The sequence below is a fragment of the Octopus sinensis genome, linkage group LG6 (genome assembly GCF_006345805.1).
Source record: "Octopus sinensis linkage group LG6, ASM634580v1, whole genome shotgun sequence".
Taxonomy (NCBI): domain Eukaryota; kingdom Metazoa; phylum Mollusca; class Cephalopoda; order Octopoda; family Octopodidae; genus Octopus; species Octopus sinensis.
The window spans coordinates 86,342,124-86,365,078 of record NC_043002.1 but is presented as its reverse complement, the minus strand read 5'-3'; the positions used below and the strand labels follow the sequence as shown (position 1 = coordinate 86,365,078).

The 22,955-nt window shown below is 36.6% G+C and overlaps 1 protein-coding gene across 2 annotated transcripts in view; it reads right to left on the bottom strand.

Annotated features, from left to right (window-relative positions):
- The window catches only part of LOC115213287 (uveal autoantigen with coiled-coil domains and ankyrin repeats-like), a 135,265-nt gene that overhangs the window by 85,692 nt on the left and 26,618 nt on the right, over positions 1-22,955 (bottom strand). For both annotated transcript variants that reach the window (XR_004999754.1, XM_036504124.1), the window contains exons 7-9: positions 11,752-11,850; positions 8,380-8,435; positions 6,020-6,083 (exon numbers count right to left, since the gene is read on the bottom strand). Coding sequence is in view for 1 of the 2 variants with exons in the window: in XM_036504124.1 (XP_036360017.1) it covers positions 6,020-6,083; positions 8,380-8,435; positions 11,752-11,850 (219 nt within the window). In the remaining variant the exon portion in view is untranslated. The remainder of the gene's footprint in view (positions 1-6,019; positions 6,084-8,379; positions 8,436-11,751; positions 11,851-22,955) is intronic.

The following is a 22,955-nucleotide window of genomic DNA, read 5'->3' as shown; positions in this document are numbered from 1 at the left end:
TAATAAGAATTTTCTTATATAACTGATATTTTCATTGTTAATGAAATGCACATAAGATGATGTAACTAAATATTTTGTGACCAAATTGTCTTTTTCCCTTTATGCACACACACACACACACACATTCTGTGAGTATCCTGAATAGGTACATTGTATCCCTGTATATCATTAGAAACAACTAAGAGGAGGACCATCTAACAGTAAAACACTAGCTTACAAAACCTTTCCAACCCATGTCAACAAAGAAAAGAAGACATAAAACGATGATGATGTTGATGATGATGATGATGATACACACACACACACACACATATATATATATTGGGAGAGTTTACGAAAAAAACAAAAGACGAAGACAGGTGGTGTACAAAATAAACAGATGTATTAGTATATATATAATATATATATATATATATTATATATATATATATATATATTATATATATATATATATATATAATATATATATATATATATAGATATATATAGATATATATAGATATATATATATATATATATATATATATATATTATATATATATATATATATATATATATATATATATATATATATATATATATATATATATATATATATATATATATATATATGTGGAGGCGCAATGGCCCAGTGGTTAGGGCAGCAGACTCGCGGTCGTAGGATCGCGGTTTCGATTCCCAGACCGGGCGTTGTGAGTGTTTATTGAGCGAAAACACCTAAAAGCTCCACGAGGCTCCGGCAGGGATGGTGGTGATCCCTGCTGTACTCTTTCACCACAACTTTCTCTCACTCTTACTTCCTGTTTCTGTTGTACCTGTATTTCAAAGGGCCGGCCTTGTCACTCTCTGTGTCACGCTGAATATCCCCGAGAACTACGTTAAGGGTACACGTGTCTGTGGAGTGCTCAGCCACTTACACATTAATTTCACGAGCAGGCTGTTCCGTTGATTCGGATCAACCGGAACCCTCATCGTCATAACTGACGGAGTGCTTCCACATATATATATATCATACCTATATTATAAGTACAGGCATGGCTATGAGGTAAGAAGTTTGTCTCGACGACATGGTTTAAAGTTCAGTTCCATTGCAAGGCAACTGTCTTCGACTATAATCCTGGCTCCCTGACCAAAGCCTTAGGAGTAGATTTGGTAGATGGAAACTGAAAGAAGCCTGTTGTATATAAATGTGTGTGTGTGTTACTGTCTCCTTGCTGCAACATTGCATGATAGTTGTAAAGTGAGTGTGATCATCATGCAAGCAGTTTTCTTTGCTTCCAATCAACCAAGACATATCTGGCAATGGGAAAATATTACCTTACTTGGAAATATGTGAGGCTTGGCGACAGAAAGGGCATTTGGCTGTAGAGAATCCACCTCGACAAATTTCATTGTACTCATCGAATGGTGCCCTTTTACGTGCCATGGGTAAGTAAAAGGGCACCATTCGAGCGTGATCGTTACCAATGTCGCTTCACTGGCACCTGTGCTGGTGGCACGTGTAAAAAGATTTAAGCGAGGTTGTTGCCAGTACCCTCTGACTGGTGCCGGTGGCATGTAAAAAGCACCCACTACACTCTTGGAGTGGTTGGCGTTAGGAAGGGCATCCAGCTATAGAAACTCTGCCAGATCAAGAGTGGAGCCTGGTGCAGCCATCTGGTTCGCCAGCTCTCAGTCAAAATCGTCCAACCCATGCTAACATGGAAAGTGGACGTTAAACGATGATGATGATGATTATGTGAGCATGGAAACAAATAGACATTAAAATAGCGATGTTGTTAATATTATTATTAAATAGCTGTTATGAAATTATTTTTGTTGTCATTATTATTATTATATTTCACTGAGGTCAACTTACCCGTTCATCCTTTCGAAATTAATAAAATAAGTACCAGTTGACCAGTGGGGATCAATGTAACTGACTTAACCCCTCCCCTGAATTTGCTGGTCTTGTGTCAAAATATGAAACAGTTACTATTATTATTATAGTATTGTTATTATTATCAAAATATATTGTTAAAACAAGTTCTTAAAAGAAAAACAAAATGGAAAAAGAGAAGAAAGACAATGGTAATGCTGAGAACAGTGGTGATGGTCACCTCATCCTCATGCTTTTCTTCCTTTTTCTTCTATCATCAGGGGGTTCGATAATGGCAATTGTAAAGTCCATACCTAACTCAAGTGTATTATTGATGTATATAATATGAAAGACTTGCTTCCAAGACTGAAACTAGATCAAAGACACAGCTGTCCGGGAGATTATTTTCTATTCAAAAGATTAATGGTTGCTTCAATCTATAGAGAATATTTCAAAAGAGGAAGTCTTATTTGTTTCATTGACAATCTTGATATTTTATATTAAATACATCTATTGATATCAGATTTGTTTAATCACAGTGGGAAAGCTACTTTTAAGTGACACACTCACACATACATGCACATATAGTGTTTTCTTCATGCAAAGATACATGGTCTAGTATTTGGTTTGCACTCATAAGATCATAGGTTCAATTCCTGAACTGAGTAGTGCATTTAGTCTTTGAGCAAGGTACTTCATATCATGTTACTCCAGTCTACTCAGCTGAAATGAGTACCAGTCATATGCTAGTTCAGCTTTCTCTCTCACCAACTGTTACATCATAGAAGCTCCTCTGGGTCGGTGAGCTGGCAGAATCGTTAGCACGCCGGATGAAATGCTTAGCGGTATTTCATCTGCCGCTACGTTCTGAGTTCAAATTCCGCCGAGGTCGACTTTGCCTTTCATCCTTTTGGGGTTGATTAAATAAGTACCAGTTATGCACTGGGATCGATATAATCGACTTAATCTGTTTGTCTGTCCTTGTTTATCCCCTCTGTGTGTAGCCCCTTGTGGGCAGTAAAGAAATAAGAAGCTCCTCTGGGTCAAAGATGCAAGGGCCAAGAGCGTGTCTATGTCAGCTCACAACTAAATAGGCACCTAAAATAATTAACAGGAACATGGTACATGCTGTCAAGTCATGCTTTCTCATAAGTGATGGCTGGCTGTATGCATATTATTGTCTCATTGTAAGATACTACAAGGTATATATGTCGTTGGCAGTGGCATTGGCAACCTTGTTGAAAGTCCCCTTTTTCCTACAGGCATGGGTGGGACAGTTTGATAAGAACAGATGAGCCAGAGGGATCTGCCAGTTTCTTTGCCGGCTTTGGCAGGGTTTCTACAGCTGGATGCCCTCCCTAGTGCCAACTACTACACAGAGTGTACTAGGTGCTTTTTATGTGGCTCCAGTGAAGTCACCAAATACCTTGCAAGATAAGACCCTTCAAATGAGCAGAAATTGACTAGAGGAATAAGAAACTATGATAGAGGGAGCAGGAGTCCTGCTGAAGAGTTGAACACATGGCTTACCCCACCTGGAAAGTGAGAGAGTGAAAGAGAGAGAGAGAATGCAAGTAATGTGAAGTCCAGTTACAACATGGATATTAGACAGAACAGGGAGTACATTAAGTGAAAATAGAGTGATAGATGATTAGAGATAGAGATTGAGTTGGATGCAATCATCATCATCATCATCATCATCGTTTAACATCCACTTTCTATGCTGGCATGGGTTGGGTGGTTTGACTGTGGCCTGGCAAGCTGGGAGGCTGCATCAGGCTCCAATCTGATCTGGCAAGGTTTCTACAGCTGGATGTCCTTCCTAATGTCAACCACTCCGAGAGTGTAGTGGGTGTTTTTTATGTGCCACTGGTATGAGTACCAGTCAGGCGGCACTAGCATTGGTCATACTCAAATGGTGCTTTTTACGTTCCACCGGCACAAGTGCCAGTCAGGTGACACTGGCTTCAGTCATGCTCGAATGGAGCTTTTTACATGCCACTAGTATGGGTGCTAGTCAGGTGGCACTGGCATTGACCACGCTGAAAGTATTAATTCAGTGTAGCAGAAAGGGAAGAAAAATAGATGAGTTATGGGAAAAGGCTTAACAGAGCCTCAATTCTACTAAGATGGATGGTTCTTCTCAAGTAGAGTGTAACGCCATTTATCTCAATTCCCCATCATCTCCTCTGAAACGCTCAAGATTTTGAGCTTTTCAGAAGAGCTGAAAATCTCGAGCTTTTCAGAAAGCTTCACCACTTTGTCCCACATCTTCAAAGGTCTACCTCTTCCACATATTCCTTCCATGTTTAGTAATCAGCACTTCTTTATACAGCTGTCCTCAGCCATTCACATCACATGACCATACCAGTGCAATCTTCTCTCCTGAACACCACATCTGATGCCACCTATGTTCAATTTTTCTCAGTACATGCATGCTGACATTGTACATCCAGTGGAGCGTACTTGTTTCATTTCTTTCAAGTCTTTGAATGTCCTCTGCATTCACAGCCCAAGTTTCACAGCCATGTAGCATTGCTATTTGCACACAGGCATAACACACTCTTCCTTTCATTCTGAGAGAGGCCTTTTGTTACAAAGGTAAAAGTTCTCTGAACTTTCTCCAGCTAATTTGGTTTCTAGTAACTATACTCTTAGAACATCCTCCTCCACTGCTAAATTAGTCACCTTGGTAACAGAAATTACCTACTACTTCCAGGGAGCCTCCTGAGCATCTCAGAACACCTATTTCTCATGTGCTCTTATTAATTTACTTTTGACTAGGCCAAGAAACCATTTTTTTATAAATGAAGTGGTCTATGTAATTAATTTGAATCAAACACCAATAAATTACTGGATTGAATCAAACACAAATATATTACTATTCTTTATGTTATTTACATCATCCAGGGAAATTTAAAGTAAAGTAAAGAGCAACTCTGTGGAAATTTGAATGCAGAACTAGAGGAGTGAACTTAAATATTGTAAAGGAGTTGGCAACAATTAGGCCACAGAGATATTCTCTACAGGCCTCGAACTTTTAGTAAAAAATTGCTCAAGTTTAATATGTTTGTGAGCCATTGAGCAGTTGATGACTTTTACTCTTTCATGTTATAACTTGCTTAAACTTTTGCTAATATAAACATTACCAGTTACAGAAGTGGGGGATATGCAGGGATATTTTTATATGTAAGATATTATATAATATATAAGTGGACCATGGCGAAATATAAAACATTCAAAAGTTAGCCATTACAAAAAGCAATTGTTGATCCTTGTTTTAAAGTATACTTCTTTACTTTTTATTGACTAACATCAAATATGACGATAAACTCATCACATGTTCTGTTAATTATAGTATTTATATAGCATTGTTTTGTAATGATATCTGTAAAAGCTAATAATGCCCTAGGGTTACCACTCCTCACAAGATTACTGTGGTTGCCCTGTCTGCCAATTTATCATCCATACAAGGTGTAAATACTGAATGGTGGAAACTGTAGTGTCAGAGAGAAGCACTCAAGAGACTGAGTCTATAACTCAGTATCCATTCCTAGTTACAGTCCTTTGTTAAAAAAATACATGAGTGTCACCAATTCCTGCTTTGTCTGCTCATAAAATCAAAAGAACTGACCATCAATTGCTGGGTGTTTCTAATCAGGAAAGAACAAGCAGCTGACTTTGTATGTATTTTTATATGGCTTAGTTGGAGAGGGTGAAACTCATGACTTTTCTGGGACCCTGAGACCTGAGACCTAACCAGAATGCTTGCAACAGAAAAAAACTACACTAAAGGTACTAAAGTGTGAAATAGTGATATTGTTTACCACTCACAAATAGACTGGTCCTCCAACAGATTTTCATATAGTTTCTGTGTGCAAAATTTCCACTCACAGGGCTTTAGTCAAACTGAAACTATGGTAAAAGACACTTGTTCCAGATGACACCATGCAGTGAGACACAACCTGAAGCCACATAGTTGCAAAGTAAACATTACAACCACACAGCAATTTCTGTACCCAGATCTTAACCATACAGCAAATCAGTCATGCCTTAATACATGAGATAAATGGATATATCTGTATTTGACATTTTATTAGATAAGAGAAATGTAAAATCTTTAAATGATGGACATAAGATGGTATGATGAAAGGCGCTTACAGTTTGAATATCTTGGTTTAATAAGTTGCTAGCTGATAATTCTTCCTTGATTTTAACTTCTTCCCTGTCAAGTCAGAAATATAATAATTAAGTTAGTGTTGGCATTACTGTAGGTATTAAATACATAATTAGAAAGACTTAGAAAAACATTGTAAGAAAGAGGCGGTGAGTTCGGATCTTGGGTTGTTGGGGTGTATATGCAAGGTGACACAAGACTGAGAATAATAACAATGTACTATACCACAGATTTCTCTGATTTGTACTAATTTTATTGTTAAAATTAATGAGGGAGCCTCTGCATGATCACTTGACCTGGAAGAAATAGTAGTTAAAATTCTGCAAACACCATCCTACTATCTTTGCAATTAATAAAAAAATTTAGTTTCATAAATGAATTCCATAGCAACCAGAGTAAAAGTATAATGACAAATCAAAACATGGGACAAGGGGAAATATATGAGTTGGAATGCTGAAAACCTTTGTTCTAGGAACATAACATCTGAAGAAAAGATAGAATGATCGTGGATAGAATGTCTTTGATTATAGGCTTGCTTGAAGAAGGTTGACTTGGTTCTGCTATAAAAACTGATCAAACAAATCTATTTGTTAGAGGAATGAATCATCATCATCATCATTTAACATTCATTTTCCATGCTGGCATGGGTTGGACGGTTCGACCTGGGTCTGGGAAGCCAGGAGGCTGCACCAGGCTCCCCTTCCTAATGCCAACCACTTTACAGAGTGCACTGGGTTGCATTTACATGGCACTGGCATGAGTACTTTTGCATGGCACCAGCACCCAAAAGACTAGGATCTCTCAACTGGGAGAGAGATGTAGAGGACATGCCTGTATGAATAGACAGCCATGATGTTACATAGACTGGTGCATCTACAATCTTACATTTTCCCTAGATACTCTTACCCATCCTTATATAAATGCAGAGTAGCCATGTCCCTTCTGTATAGCAAGACACCTCTACTTCTGCTTATTCCAGCTTGTTGCTGGCATAAAATCACCTCTCCAGCCTCACAAGTCCTCCCCAATCCCAACTTAGTCAAGAGGGCTTTTCTCTTTTCTTGTCTTTTTCTATCATGCAAATTACTTGGCAACCCCACTAGAGCTGGTAGCATAAAAAATGTACCCAGTACACACTGTAAAAGCGTTGGCATTACGTAGAGCATCCGGCCATAGAAACCAAGCTGACATGGAGCCCAATGCAGTCCTGCAGCTCACCAGATTCTCTTCAACAGTCCAACCCACGACAGCATAAAACATGAATGTTAAATGATGATGATGATGATGATGATGCTTACATTCCATGTTTACTGTTTGCATGGGTTTGTCTAGTCTAAAAACATATATGACTGGTGTTTTACAAATGACTAATAGCACATCTTCTACATTAACTATGTATGTCATCATAAATTTATACCAGTTTCTGCATGTACTTTATTCCAAGATGAATCCAAACGGATAGATTAATATGTTGTGCAGTGTTACATCCAAATAACAATATCTGCACTACAAATCCAATAGTCCATGAAATTGGTACCTACAAATTCAATAGTCTATGAAATTGGTACCTCATCTTACTTACACACACAAACACACAGATACACACATACAAACACACACATGCACACACACACACACACACACACACACACCCCAATGCACATGCACACACCCATCTATATATGCATTCAGGCAAAAACACATACTGGCATACATATGCGCACACACACAACTATGTGCAGATTCAGACATACACATTACATACACACACATACACATATGCACTGCTACATACAAATTCAGACACACATGCACACACATACACATGTGCATACACATACATATGTGCATATACATACACATATACACACATATACGTACAAATTCAGACAAACACACACATACAGACATGCATATATGCATACACAACTATATACAGACTCAGACAAGCACACACTCAGAAACAGACATGTACACATACATTCACAGATCTAGACACACATACACACACACACATGCACACACACACACAACACACAAACACACATGCACACACATACACATATGCACTGCTACATACATATTCACACACACATACACACACACACACCACACACACACACACATGCATATAATCATACACGTCTCTCTAATCCAGACAAGCGTGACAATACAAGTACACAATTTGCTAATGATAATAGACAACATTGATATTTCAAAATATTTGTAAATAAAAAAATACATAGCTAAATAAATAAATATTTTGTTTATGTCTGTTCTATAGAGATATAAAAATAATATTGTATGACAGAAATGATGTTGAAAGAATTTTAAGAAAACTGACTTCTTCGTTACTTCATTTCTTGACAGCTCCATTTTCAAGCATTTTTCTGTATTTTCCTGTAATATAAAATATATACAATCTGCTTGTTATAATAATCTTTTCTAATTAAGGTGTCAAGCTGGCAGGATAGTTAGCACATTGGACAATGCTTACCCCTTCAGCATTTAAACTGGCCATATCCAGCCAAAATATTCCACCTGTTTTACACTCAAACTGGCCAGATCTAGCCTCTCACTCCTTACAATACCATTCTAAAAATTAACAGTTATCTCATCAGAATCTTAAGGCTACATGATAAAGCAGATTAATTAAAACCAATGTGAATAAATAAGCCTTAATTTGACAGAATAATGTGAATGTAAAAGGGTTAAACCTCTACCTTTGAGTAATGATTCTATCTGTAGGAGAATTGATGAAATGCCAGGTCATATCGAAGACGTACCAATTCAAAGATTGAAAACAACGAACTTTTCTATTCAAATTGACACAAGCAATTTGAGATATGGACGATATTTTGATAGAAACTGTGTATTACAAAAAGATTTATTATTTGTAAAATTGATAGAGACTGATACAACTGATATTTTCTGCAGTGAAAACGGTTTTTGAAGAAAATGAAATTCCATATTATGAAAATTTGGTTTCATGTGCTACTGATGGTGCAATGTCTATGGTTGGGAGACACAAAGGATTTATCTCTCATTTAAAAAGTTGCGCCCTGAAATTCTAGTAATACACTGTGTGCTACACAAGCTTAACCTCGTGGCCAAAAATATAAGCCCTATTCTAAATCAGTCATTGAACGCTCTTAGAAAAACAATAAACAAAGTTAAATCTAACAGTAAGTGTAACCGTCTTTTTTGAAAATTTTGTGCTGATGCTGACAAACAATATATAAGACTTCTTTTGCATGTGCTGGTGGCACGTAAAAAGCACCATCCGAGTGGGTGATGCCAGTGCTGCCTTGACTGCCTTCTGTGCCGGTGGCATGTAAAAAGCACCATCCGAATGTGGCCGATGCCAGCGCCGCCTTGACTGGCTTCTGTGCTGGTGGAACGTATAAAGCACCAACCAATCGTGACTGCTGCCAGACTCCCCTGGCACCTGTGCCGGAGGCACATAAAAAGCACCCACTACACTCACAGAGTGGTTGGCATTAGGAAGGGCATCCAGCTGTAGAAACACTGCCAGATCAGACTGGAGCCTGGTGCAGCCTCCTGGCTTCCCAGACCCCGGTCGAACCGTCCAACCTGTGCTAGCACGGAAAACAGACGGTAAACTATGATGATGATGATGATGATGTCCATTAGCTATCCAAATGCAACTGCTTGGAAAGATTTGTAAACTTATTTAATACAATAGTTGCATTCTTACGAACAGTAGGATACTCAGACTTAGCCATCGAAGTTTAAGCTTGGATTTTTCGTAAGCCAAATGAGGTCTCTCTCCTGCTGAATGGAAAAATGATAATGCTGATAGATTATAAATGAGTAATGAGAGTTTTCATTGAAAAACGCAATCTTTTCCAATTTAATTTAAAACTAAGACAGTTTCATAATATGCCCGAACTAGTGGAAATTGACTGATGTGAAAATGACATTGGTATTTATTGCAACCATCTGTCTGCCTTGCAAAATGATTTAGAAACCAGATTTGCCAATTTATTTAACTCCACTATTCAGCCATGGATGATTGACCCATTCGATTGTGATTCTCACAGTGCACACGAAAATATCTTGGAGGAAGTCACTGAGATGAAATGTAATGATGACTTTCAAATTAAGTTAAAAAAAGAGAGACTGTCTGAATTTTGGCAAACAGACACTGTAAAATCATTATATCCAAATTTGTGGTCACAAATGTCGAAAATCCTTTTGTGTTTCCTGACATCATATCTTGTCTAACCTGGTTTGAGTATTGTCAATCACATTTTGTGGAAGGAAAGAAACAGATTTGATATTATTTCACGTTGAGATATTCATATCTGTTTGAGTATCATTAAGCCTGACATTTAATTTTTAGTTGGAACATCACCAATCTTAGGGCTCACACTAGTTAGTCCTTTTCTACATTTAAATTTAGAATAAAGTTTTATTTTAATTCGTTTTTCTTTTGCATTTACATGTACAAAATTTTTTTAATGCTGATTAGTCGTAATTACATTATATTTAATTACGTCATATGTAAACAAACATAAGTTTGTTTTTGAAGCATTGAAATATATGTAGAACATGTAGAAAGATTATTTTTTTTTAACACATGAGAGCAGAAAAATTTGTCAGCAACCAGCCATGACGATTGAACTCACACCCCTCTAATATCCAGTTGGAGTGCTCTACTCTTTAAGCCAAACTGCTGAGCGGCGAATTCTTCTGCAATTTTAGAAGTCATAAAGTTATCCAGAAATGCTACATGTCATATAGATAACATCATATGTAAACAAACAAAAGTTTGTTTTTGAAGTATTGAAATATATCGTAGAAGTAGAAAGATAAATTACAGAAGAATTCGCTGGTCAGCAGTTTGGCTTAAAGGGTAGAGCACTCCAACCAGATATTGGAGGGGTGTGAGTTCAATCCTCATGGCTGGTTGCTGGCAAATTTTTCTGCTCTTGAAAGGATTTTATCCTTTATGTATACTGTTCAGTATTTACGTGATGAAAAAAAAATTCATCTTTCTATTATATTTAATATTTGTTACCATTTTTTGGTGGGCGATTATCAGCTTATGTCAAAAATAACTTTTGGGGGCGATGACTGGGAAAAGGTTGAGACTCACTGCTCTAAGAGATGGTCAAAGAGTTGGTGATGGTAAAGGCAACAGATAATTTAGAACTTAGAGGAATGAGAGGAAGAGTCTTTGCTGATATCCAGGTGAGAAATGACAGGGGAGTGGATACTACAAAGGTTGTATAATAAAAAGGGATTTATAGATAAAGGGTGATGAATTTGTCTTGGAGGTGAGTAGGATAGGCTACTATGAATTAGGAAGTGATATGTAGAGACAAAGTTTGACTGGAATCTATGAATGTTTGAAAAATGGAGGGAGAATTGTCCAGTAAATTCAGTGGTGTTTTGATTCTTAAACAATACTTGAGTTTTTTTTCCGTTTAGTTTAGTTTAGTTTGGTTTGGTTTGGTTTTCATTTGGTTTAATTAGGTGTGCATAAAGAAAGAGGTCACAACCCCTGAGTCGTCAATAACCACTATTTTAATCCTAGGTAGCTACCTAAATGTCACTGATATTAGGCAGGCTTCCCTTGAATATGCTTGCTAGGGTACCAGTCATGAACCAATGCAAAATTATGTGCCAGCAGTATGTGCAAAAATTGTGCTGGCTGTCATAGAAAACTTATAAAAATTAGTCAACTTACAATATCAATTTTGTATTCCTCAATTTTTTTATTTGCATCTTCCCATTCTTTGGCCACAGCATTTCTAAGTTCCAAAATGTCATATTCAGTTTGCACTATCTACAAAAAAGAAGACACAGTTCATATGTAGACAAATATACATAAATATATCTTATATAATTAATATAATATATATGCTACTTGTGAAGACCTGTTGAGGCAAGTGAAAATCGATCAACATCAATGGAAATTGTAGCTGTGATACCAGTGCTGGTGGCACGTAAGAGAACCATCCGAATGTGGCCGTTGCCAGCGCCACTCCGACTGGCCTCCATGCCGGTGGCACATAAAAAGCACCATCCGATCGTGGCCATTTGCCAGCCTCGCCTGGCAAGTAAAAAGCACCCACTACACTCACGGAGTGGTTGGCGTTAGGAAGGGCATCCAGCTGTAGAAACACTGCCAGATCAGACTGGAGCTTGGTGCTGCCTCCTGGCTTCCCAGACCCCAGTTGAACCATCCAACCCATGCTAGCATGGAAAGCAGACGTTAAACGATGATGATGATGATGATATGCATGTGTGTATTTTTATGGCCTCAAATATGAAATTAGAATTATACATCTTAAAATATCTTTCTAAAACTATATAATTATATGTTATCTAATATGTCTAAAACATTATGTTTCATTTGAAATTATCAAAGAAGGTCAGTGGTTTCAAACCTATGCAGTGTAATTCTGAAAGGATCATCATAACAAAATCTGTTATTAGTGAAATGTATTTCCTAAACTGTTAAATGTTTATGAATAAATTATCTTCTTACATTTGGAACAGGACAGTGCAGCTGCTACACACACAGACATCCTAAACCATATACAAAGAAAGACCACTTGGTTGATTGTCATGAAGTCATTTACCAATATATATTTCTTTACTACCCACAAGGGGCTAAACACAGAGAGGACAAACAAGGACAGACAAAGGGATTAAGTCGATTACATCGATCCCAGTGTGGAACTAGTACTTTATTTATCGACCCTGAAAAGGATGAAAGGCAAAGTTGACCTCAGTGGAATTTGAACTCAGAATGTAACAACAGACGAAATACCGCTAAGCATTTCACCCGGCATGCTAACGTTTCTGCCAGCTCGCCGCCTTGATATACTTCAACTACTGATCCACAGATGTACAGTGTCTCTTCTTTTTGCCCTTTCCACTACTGCTACAGTGGCCTATGTTCCTTGAAGCCAGCTTGTCTGGTCTGGCCTTCTGGTGTATCAACATAGCCATTACTAACTCACTTGTCTCTCCTTTTCTCACCACATATTTTATCCTGCTCCACTTCCATCACACCCTACACTAATCACTATGTCTATAATATAATCACTATATCAGCCATTTGGAATTTCTTTCTTGCACATGTTTAAGCAAAATGTTGGCAGCATCAGTCTCACCCACCTTGAGAAGATTTGCAAAGGCTATGTGCACGGTTGCTTCCATAGAAGGAGAAATGATCTTTGAAAAAGGTATACATATAATAGCTACAACACAAATTTTCTGCAAACATAAACCTAGAAATATTTTCCAAGCAGTGCCCCTCATTGAAGTACATTTAAAAAAAAAAAGGTTTTGGAGTATTAGTAATTTGCTAAAATAGATTAGTATAAGTAAAAAGTGTGCATGTGTGGGAGCTACTAATAATGATAGATATTGTTATATTTTAGTATATTTCCCTGATTGTCATTTTCAATGTGACAATTATAAAGTAATCCCACCAAATATTATGAAGAAATTATTATCTCCCTTGTCTGCTGTGGGACACCACATGAATTAGAAAATGGTTACCATAAATCCTTGAGTATAATCTGCATTTTTTTCCCAAAATTTAAAGGTCAAAATCCCTAATGCATGCTATATACACGGTTAAAAATGAAAAATATTTTCTAAGCAATGTCCGAGTCTCTATTTGCTGTCCGGCAATGTTTATTCAGACGCATTTTGTGATGTCAGGCACGAAAATACCTTAAGCTAAGCCTGAAAGTAATAAAGTCATAAAAGAATCATCCATAACTTGCAGTAAGCAACATTTATTAAACGTTATTACTGTTATTTCTTTATTTTCTGCAAACAAAATGCACAAAAAAGCTACACGTTTGCATTATGTTATATATACAATAATAATAAAGGACATTGCCGTATACATTTTTCCAAACCAAGGACATTATATAGACCTCCTTGACTCAAGTTAGAGAAGGGATGTGTATTATACACAAGGTTTAGGATTTTCATTGGTACAGCCCCCTAAAATTCCCCTGCGTATTATACTCAAGGGTAGACTGTACTCGAGGATTTATGGTATACAATATAATTATACTTGCTAAGAAGGCAGTGGTTTGGTAGAATTGCTAGAATGCTGGATAAAAAGCCTTGCTGCATGTCTTCAGGTTCACTACATTCTTTGTCCCACATCTTGATAAAATAAAATACCAGTCAAGTAAAGGGGTAGGTGGTTTTGACTAACACCCACCCCTTAAAATAACTGGCCTTGTGCTTGAATTAAGAAACAATTATATCCTAGTATATTTCCCTGATGGCCATGACAACCAGTATCTCAATGGGAATACTGAAAACAAGTAATTATAAATGGCATAGTTAGGTTTATCTCTTTAATCATATTTTCATTAATAACTGTATTTAATGAGATCAACTGTCCATATTTCCTCTCTGTGTGTGTGTGTGTGTGTGTGTGTGTGTGTGTGTGTGTGTGTGTGTGTGTGTGCATGCGTGTGTGTATGTGTGTGAGTAAGGGATGTAGTGTGTCAAATAGATTCAGGATAAAACAGCAAAATAAGAGAGAAAACAATGGCAAGAAAATTTCTGGCTTTTATTTATTTGTTGTTGTTGTTTAGCACCTGGTTAGCCCTGATTGAGTAGATCTATAATCAAAGGCCAAGACCATCCTGTTTTTCCAGTCATGAGCATCCAAAGACAGGATGGCCATTCCAGCCATAACCTTCTTGCCATTTTTCGAGATATAATATAAGTAGAACCATATTATTTAATATGTCTTTTGGTTTTTTGGGGGTTTTCTTTTTTGAAGATAGTGGGAAATGTCATAGAAGCGAAATTTGGCTGCTATTTCTAGCTTACTGAGTGACCACATAGAAGTTGCTTCTTTGGTTTATTGTTTCTATTCTTTTTGTTTTTTTCATATTTATGTGTTACATTTGTCATTTTGTTTGTTTTTCTATCTTTATAGAACATTATGGCTATTGTTTATCCAAATGATATATAGGAGCAAAATACACTCAGAAACAGACACATGCTCACACACACATACACACTAATGCACAGACATTCACATATCTTTGTAATACAAACAATACACCGCAATTAGATCTATACCATTTATCAATGTTGAATATCATGGCCTGAATATGTCATCAATCCAAAATGAAGGTTCCTGATTCATTAATACGATATGAACACTTGATGAAGTAGACAAAACAGATTTCTTACTTTGCTTCTCATACTGACTATAATGGAACCATTTATCAAAAGTAATTGTTTTATGTCGCATTGCAAGTGTAAGGATGGACTTGTACAAGGAAGTACATTGACGATGTATTTAGCTCTGCTATAAATTCAGACATAACACCATCTCACTTTTTTTTTTATATAAATGTATAGTAATGAAGAATAATGCATGCAACACCTTAGCATATTGACAAAAAAAAAAGACAAACAAATTCTTATATTTGCATGGTTATAATAAGTGTCCTCATAGGTACGAAATATTTGTAAGTTAAATTGCTTTTTGAACAAGGTTTTAAATTTCTCAGCATTTGAAGTAGACACAAAATCATGATAATGATGATGGTGATGATGATGATGACAACGACAATGATAATGATGATGACGATGAGGAAAACGATGACGAGGATGGCAGTGATGATGATGACGATGATGATAACGATGATGATCGCAAGGAATGACAAAGATGATGACAACAATGATGACGATGGTGATGAATATGATGACGATGATGATGATGGTGATGATGATAACAGTGAGGATGATGGTGATGATGACAATGACAAACAAGGATTAGAAAAAATGCTTTAAGAATAGAAACAAACATTAGTTAATAGTGCTTATTTTGAAAGATTAGCAACCCAGGCCATAGAACAGTATGAGAGCAAATTCACCAACACGGGGAGAAATGGGTGGATAAGGTCATAGAGGTTGTCAGGGTATGTGATAGGGTGCTTAAGCTCAGGCTAGTCCTACAGAACAGCACAGCTACAATTATTTCCGCCTATGTCCCACATGCGGGGCTACCAAATGATCAGAAGGACCACTTTTATGATACGTAGGAGTTCACCAGGGTTCAGTCTTCAGCTCCCTTCTGTTTATTATAGTTCTTCAACTATAAAAGAGAAATTTAAGACAGGCTGTCGGTATGAACTCCTATATACTGATGCCCTAGTTTTTATAGCTGAATCTATAGTAGAGATAGAGAAGAAATTCTAAATGTGGAAATAAAACCTAGAATTGAGAGGTCAGAAAGTAAACTTAGCAAAGACTAAAGTTTTAGAAAGTAGGGGAGAAGATAGGGTTCTGCAATTCTCAAGTAAATGGCAATGTTTTGTATGTAGAGAAATAGATAGGAATTTCATTTAGTGCACGTAAAAGAGGTGTAAGTGGGATCACAAGTAGGGTAATAAAGAAGGTAGACTTCAAATGCAGCAGATGCACAGAGACAATAAGTATTAAGAGCTCAAAGAATATTAATTCTATCAAGTGGCCAGAAAAGCCCCCCAAAGTTGTTGATAGCTTTTGCTTACCTAGGTGACTAAATTAGCTGTGGAAATGGTTGTTTTGAAAGCATAGTAATCACTGTAAGAACGGGATCAAATAAGTTCAGGGAGTTGTGACCTCTGTTGACAACAAAATATTTTTCTCTCAGAATGAATGGCAGATTGTATAATGTGAATATACGAAGCACTGTGCTGCATGACAGCAAAATGCAGAGGATTTGTGAAAATTAGAAAGAAACAAAGCAAGTATGTTTTTCAGGGTGCATAATATAAGTATGCATGAATGACAGAATATTCATGAGCTGAGAGAAAAAGTGAATATAAGAGGAATAGGATGTAGAAAGCAAGAAAGAAGATTGTGCTGATATGAGCATTAGCGTATTTGAAGGTTGAGAACAGTATAAAATAAGTGGTACTTGCTTAAAGTAAAAGGAATCTGCGAAAGTGGGAGACTAAGAAAGAACTGAAACAATGTTATGAAAATTGATTTTGAAGATGTTTCATCTCATGAGGGAGATGACAAAGGACCATGTTTATTGGAAATATGCAGTGCCGAAAAAGATCCATTTCTAGAATATTCTGTGTAGCACTGTGAGTGTACAGACTAAATCCATGATAATAACATTGACAATGAGGTACTGAGACCCTACTCATACAAAAGAGATTTTCTGCAAATCACCAGTAATGAATGAATCTCAAGTAAACAGGGCCAAGAAACATTACCATAGCATTATGATTATCATGCAGTCATGTCATCATCCTCATCATCGTTTAACGTCTGCTTTCCATGATTTGACTGAGGACTGGCGAACCAGATGGCTTCACCAGGCTCCAATCTGATCTGGCAATGTTTCTACAGCTGGATGCCCTTCCTAACACCAACCACTCTGAGAGTGTAGTGGGTGCTTTTACGCACCACCAGCACGAGGGCCAGTCAGGCGGTACTTGCAACAGCCACGCTCAAATGGTGTTTTTTACGTGCCACCTGCATAGGAGCCAGTCCAGCGGCACTGGCAATGACCTCGCTTGAATGTGGAAATATATATTTACTGCAATGTTATTACCTATTCAAATATGCCAGTGGCCCGTTTGGACTTGTAAACAAGTCATTCACTGTGCTTTGTCATGGAGAAGATTTCTCACAGTAGACAAGTGGTGTAAATACACCTAAATCAGTTTGCAGTGTCACTCACTGAACAGTACCATGTCTGACCTTCAGTTTATTAATTTATTGGCAAGAACAAAATAAACCAATCACATGAAGGCTTATGAACCCCATAAAATTTACAGTCCAAGCTAAGCAATATATCTCATGTGTACATGCAACAAAACTTCTTTCAGTTGTTCTGAATTCTAAGCCTGCACCACATAATGCTATAGATTTATCTTTTATCTTTTCGTTTACTGGGGCACTACCTAGAAGAATTTTAGTCAAATTGACCATAGTACTTTTTTAAAACCTGGTGATTGCTCTCTATTGTAGAGAGTAGTCACCATATTTCATTCCATAATGGCTACCTCTGACGAGTGCAGGGTTGCATAACCAGTCTGTTACTTAACACTCCGTTGAATCCCTAGCTCAAAACTGATTGGTGAGATCAGCCAGAATGGATATATAATACTGTACACGTTGATTAATATATCCACTCTACTGACAGATATACGAGTGCATTTTTTCCTGACTTATGGACTCTTAGATGACTTACACACATATATACATATTACATACATACATAGTCGCCATGATAGATTGTTAGCCACTACACACATTTCTTTCTCTCCTTGTTTTTTCTGTATCCCTTTCTGTAGGTCAAAACATAAGACTTTTTCTATTCCTGAGCACTATACTAATACATCTGTTTGTTTTGTACACCACCTGTCTTCGTCTTTTGTTTTTTTCGTAAACTCTCCCTACATACATACATATATATATATATATATATATATATGTATATGTATATGGTAAATGAAAGATGGAAGATGGAATATACGAGAATTTTTATTGTTAATCACAACAATTGTTTTGACACATCTAGCATCAATTCCTGTTTGGTGGAACACTCAACAACTGGTTCAGGAGCATCCAGTGGTGCAGATGTATCTTGTCAGGTGATAAATAAATATAACTTGTTAAAATGACTGTTCTGCAATGTAAATTCCTGTTTTGTAGAAAGAAAAGCAACCAGACAGAGGAAATATCTTCATTTATATAGCAGATCAAAAATAAAATCACAGATAGCAAAAAGAGAAACGAACACACAATCCAGCGAGAAAAGTATTAAAAATATGGATGCATAAACACCCTCAGACAAGCTGCATGGCATGAGTACACTATCTCATACAAGCACCCGCAAAAATGTGAGCATGTGCACATGTGAGGTTTGGTGCACTCGTGATCACAAAGCGAGTTAGCTACCTACTTGGTGTTTGTAAGAATGGAGAGGCTAAAAGTAAACTTAAGTCAGGTATATCTTAAAGTAAATCAAATTATGTTAACGGAGATGTAAACCACAATGATAAACACCAATTATGACCAATTTGTAGTGGCGGAAATACTTACGATACAGCTAACACAGTAACAATGCTGTTAAATGGAGTCAGGACTGTCTCATATACAAATAATTACGATAAATGCTCATGCAGAGAAAAATCAATATGTCCTTTGATAAATCTTTGCATGAGTACAAATCTTATATATAAATGTACCGTTCACACATGGGGAAGGCCGTACATTTATATTGAGCAGACTGTTGACTCATTTAAGAATCATTATTGTAACCATGTTGCTATATAAGACAATCAATAAGAGACACTCAACATCTTTGGCAGAATGAAGTACAGCCTAAATTGGTCCATAGTAAGGTACATGAAACCATACAATATAATTTCCAGGAGATGCCATCTCTGCTCTGAGGAATCCCTGTCTATTCTGTGGACTAACAAGATCATTAACAGAATTTCTGAATGACTCTTGAGATGCCTACACACATATAAATGTATTTCGTACAATGCAGTGGGAATGAATTTTGAGTAACCATTAACATAATTTAATTTACTTTAAGGTATAGATGACTTAAATTTACTTTGAACATCCTATTCTTACAAACACCAAGTAGATAGCTAACTCACTTTATGATCATGAGTGCACCATACCTCATGTGTGCATATGCTCGCATTTTTGCGGATGCTTGTATGAGCGAGTGTACTCGTGCCATGCAGCTTGCCCGAGGGCATTTATACATCCATATTTGTTAACGGTTATTTTTAATACTTTTTCTCACTGGACTGTGTGTGTTCGGTTCTCTTTTTGCTATCTGTGGCTTTATTTTCGATCTTCTATATAAATGAAGATATTTTCTCTGTCTGGCTGCTTTTCTTTCTACAAAACAGGAAGTTACATTTATTTTAATGAGTTGTTTTTATTTATCAGCTGACAAGATACATCTGCATTGCAGATGCTCCTGAACCAGTTGTTGAGTGTCCCACCTGTGAGGAATCAATGCTAGATGTGCCAAAACAATTGTTATGATTAATAATAAAGTCTCATATATTCCATCCTCTGTCTTTCATTTGCCATATACATAACAATCACTGTGAAAGTGATCGCGCTTTACCACTAAGCTACCAGGTGTAAATCATTCATTTTATTATCCATTATATGTGTATATATATATATATATATATATATATATATATATATATATATCTGACTGTGTGGTAAGTAGCTTGCTTACCAACCATATGGTTCCGGGTTCAGTCCCACAGTGTGACACCTTGGGCAAGTGTCTTCTACTATAGACTCGGGCCAACCAAAGCCTTGTGTGTGGATTTGGTAGACAGAAACTGAAAGAAGCCCGTCGTATATGTATGTGTGTGTGTGTGCGTGTGTGTGTGTATGTGTGTCTGTGTTTGTCTGTGTTTGTCCCCACAACATCGCTTGACAACTGATGCTGGTGTGTTTACGTACCCATAACCTAGCAGTTTGGCAAGAGAGACCGATAGAATAACTACTAGGCTTACAAAGAATAAGTCCTGGGGTCGATTTGCTTGACTAAAGGTGGTGCTCTAGCATTGCCACAGTCAAATGACTGAAACGAGTAAAAGAGTAAAGAGTATATATATATATATATAATATATATATATATATATATATATGCATATATATATATATGCATATATATATATATATGCATATATATATATATATTATATATATATATATATATATATATATATATATATATATATATATATATATATATATGCATATATATATATATATATATATATATACAGTTCAAATTTACAGAAAACAAAGATGAAGACAGGTGAGGGAACAAGAAACAGGTGTTGCTTGATGCTCAGGAAGAATGGAAAAGTTTTTGATGCTTGAGCCTACGCACTTTGACAGAAAGGATTGAGAGGGAAAAAAATAGAGAGAGAATGAAAACTAAAATTGAGAGAGAAGAAAAAAAAGTAACAGTTAATAGTGACAGATGTAGTAGTATTAATACCAAAAGGTATTGTTTATCTCCCACTTAAAGTGAACAATGTGTTAGAACACAGAACACAACATCATTTGTGGAGGCACATGGCCTAGTGGTTAGAGCAGCGGACTCATGGTGAAGGGATCGCGGGTTCAAATCTCAGACTGGGCGATGTGTATGTTTATGAGCGAAACACCTAATCTCCACGCAGCTCTGGCAGAAGGTAATGGCGAAACTTCTGCTGACTCTTTCGCCACAACTTTCTCTCACTCTTTCCTCCTGCATCTTGCAGAGCTCACCTGCGACGGACTGGCGTCCCGTCCAGGTGGGGAGCCTATACGCCAAGAAACCGGGAAACCGACCCTTATGAGCCAGGCATTGCTCGAGAAGGAACATATTCATTCATAACTACATCATTTACTATGAGAGAACCTCTTGTATGAACTTATGGTGCATAAAAGTACTCATGTTTATATAACTGGCAGTTGGTAACTGACCACTATGGCTGCTAGAAGGCTGAAATCATGTGATCTGGCAGTTCAGTTTCAGTAGCCATAGCAGACAATCATTGACTGCCAACAATATAAACACAATTGCTTTTATACACTATAAGACTATATGAGATGTTCTTTCATGCTAAATAACACAATAATCTGTATACTAACACAACATCCACTTTAAGTGTGAGTTCAAATGTCACTAGGCTTGATTTCATCCTTCATCCTTTCGGGGTCAATAAAATGAGTATCAGTTGAACATTGGGGCCAGTGTAATTAACTGGCCCCCTCCCCAAAATTTCAAGTCTTGTGCCTTTAGTAGAAAGGATTATTATTATTATTATTGAGAGAGCAGTGTATGTCATCATATAAATATACGAAACCCAGTATACCTATCATGACTACCTGTCTGATAAGAGTACACTAGGTACATGGCATCACAAGCATATGTGCACAACATGGTGATCTCATATCAAGATAAACAGTGCATGACCTTGCAGGTGAGACCCAGTTAAAATATTATTATTACTATTATTATTATTATTATCATTATTATTATTATTATTATTATCATTATATTATTATTATTATTTATTATTATTATTATCATTATTATTATTATTATTATTATTATCATTATCATTATTATTATTATTATTATTATTATCATTATTATTATTATTATTATTATTATCAATATTATTATTATTATTATTATTATTATTATTATTATTATTATTATTATTATTACTATCATTATTATTATTATTATCATTATTATTATTATTATTATTATCATTATTATTATTATTATTATTACTATTATTAGGCACATGGCTTAGTGGTTAAGGTGTTGCACTCACAATCATGAGATCAGGATTTCAGTTCCTAGACCAGGTGATGTGTTGTGTTCTTGAGCAAAATACTTCATCTCACGTTCCTCTGCGATCACTTCGACACCTGGCCCATGGTGCACTGTGCACCTGTTCAGACAATGTCGACTTGAAGGAGAGAGTGAGCTAATGTGTGGCATGAACATTTGATCACTATAAACAAATCATTTGTGCAGTTCATTTGGTAAAAGCTGAACACTCATATGTCATCTTCGACATGAGAGTTCCTCATCCTTATTTAGGAAGGCAGTGAGGTGGCAAAATTGTTAGTGCAATGGGCAAAATGCTTTGTGGGATTTTGTCCATCTTTACATTCTGAGTTCAAATTCCGCTGAGGACAACTTTGCCTTTCATCCTTTTGCAGTCGATTAATTAAGTACCTGTTATGCACTGGGGTCGATGTAATCAATTTATCCCCTCCCACCAAATTTCTGGCCTTGTGCCTATAGTAGAAAGGATTATCATTCAGGAAGACATAGGATGGAGTACTGAAGAATAACCTCAAGATGCTGAACCTTTCAGGCAA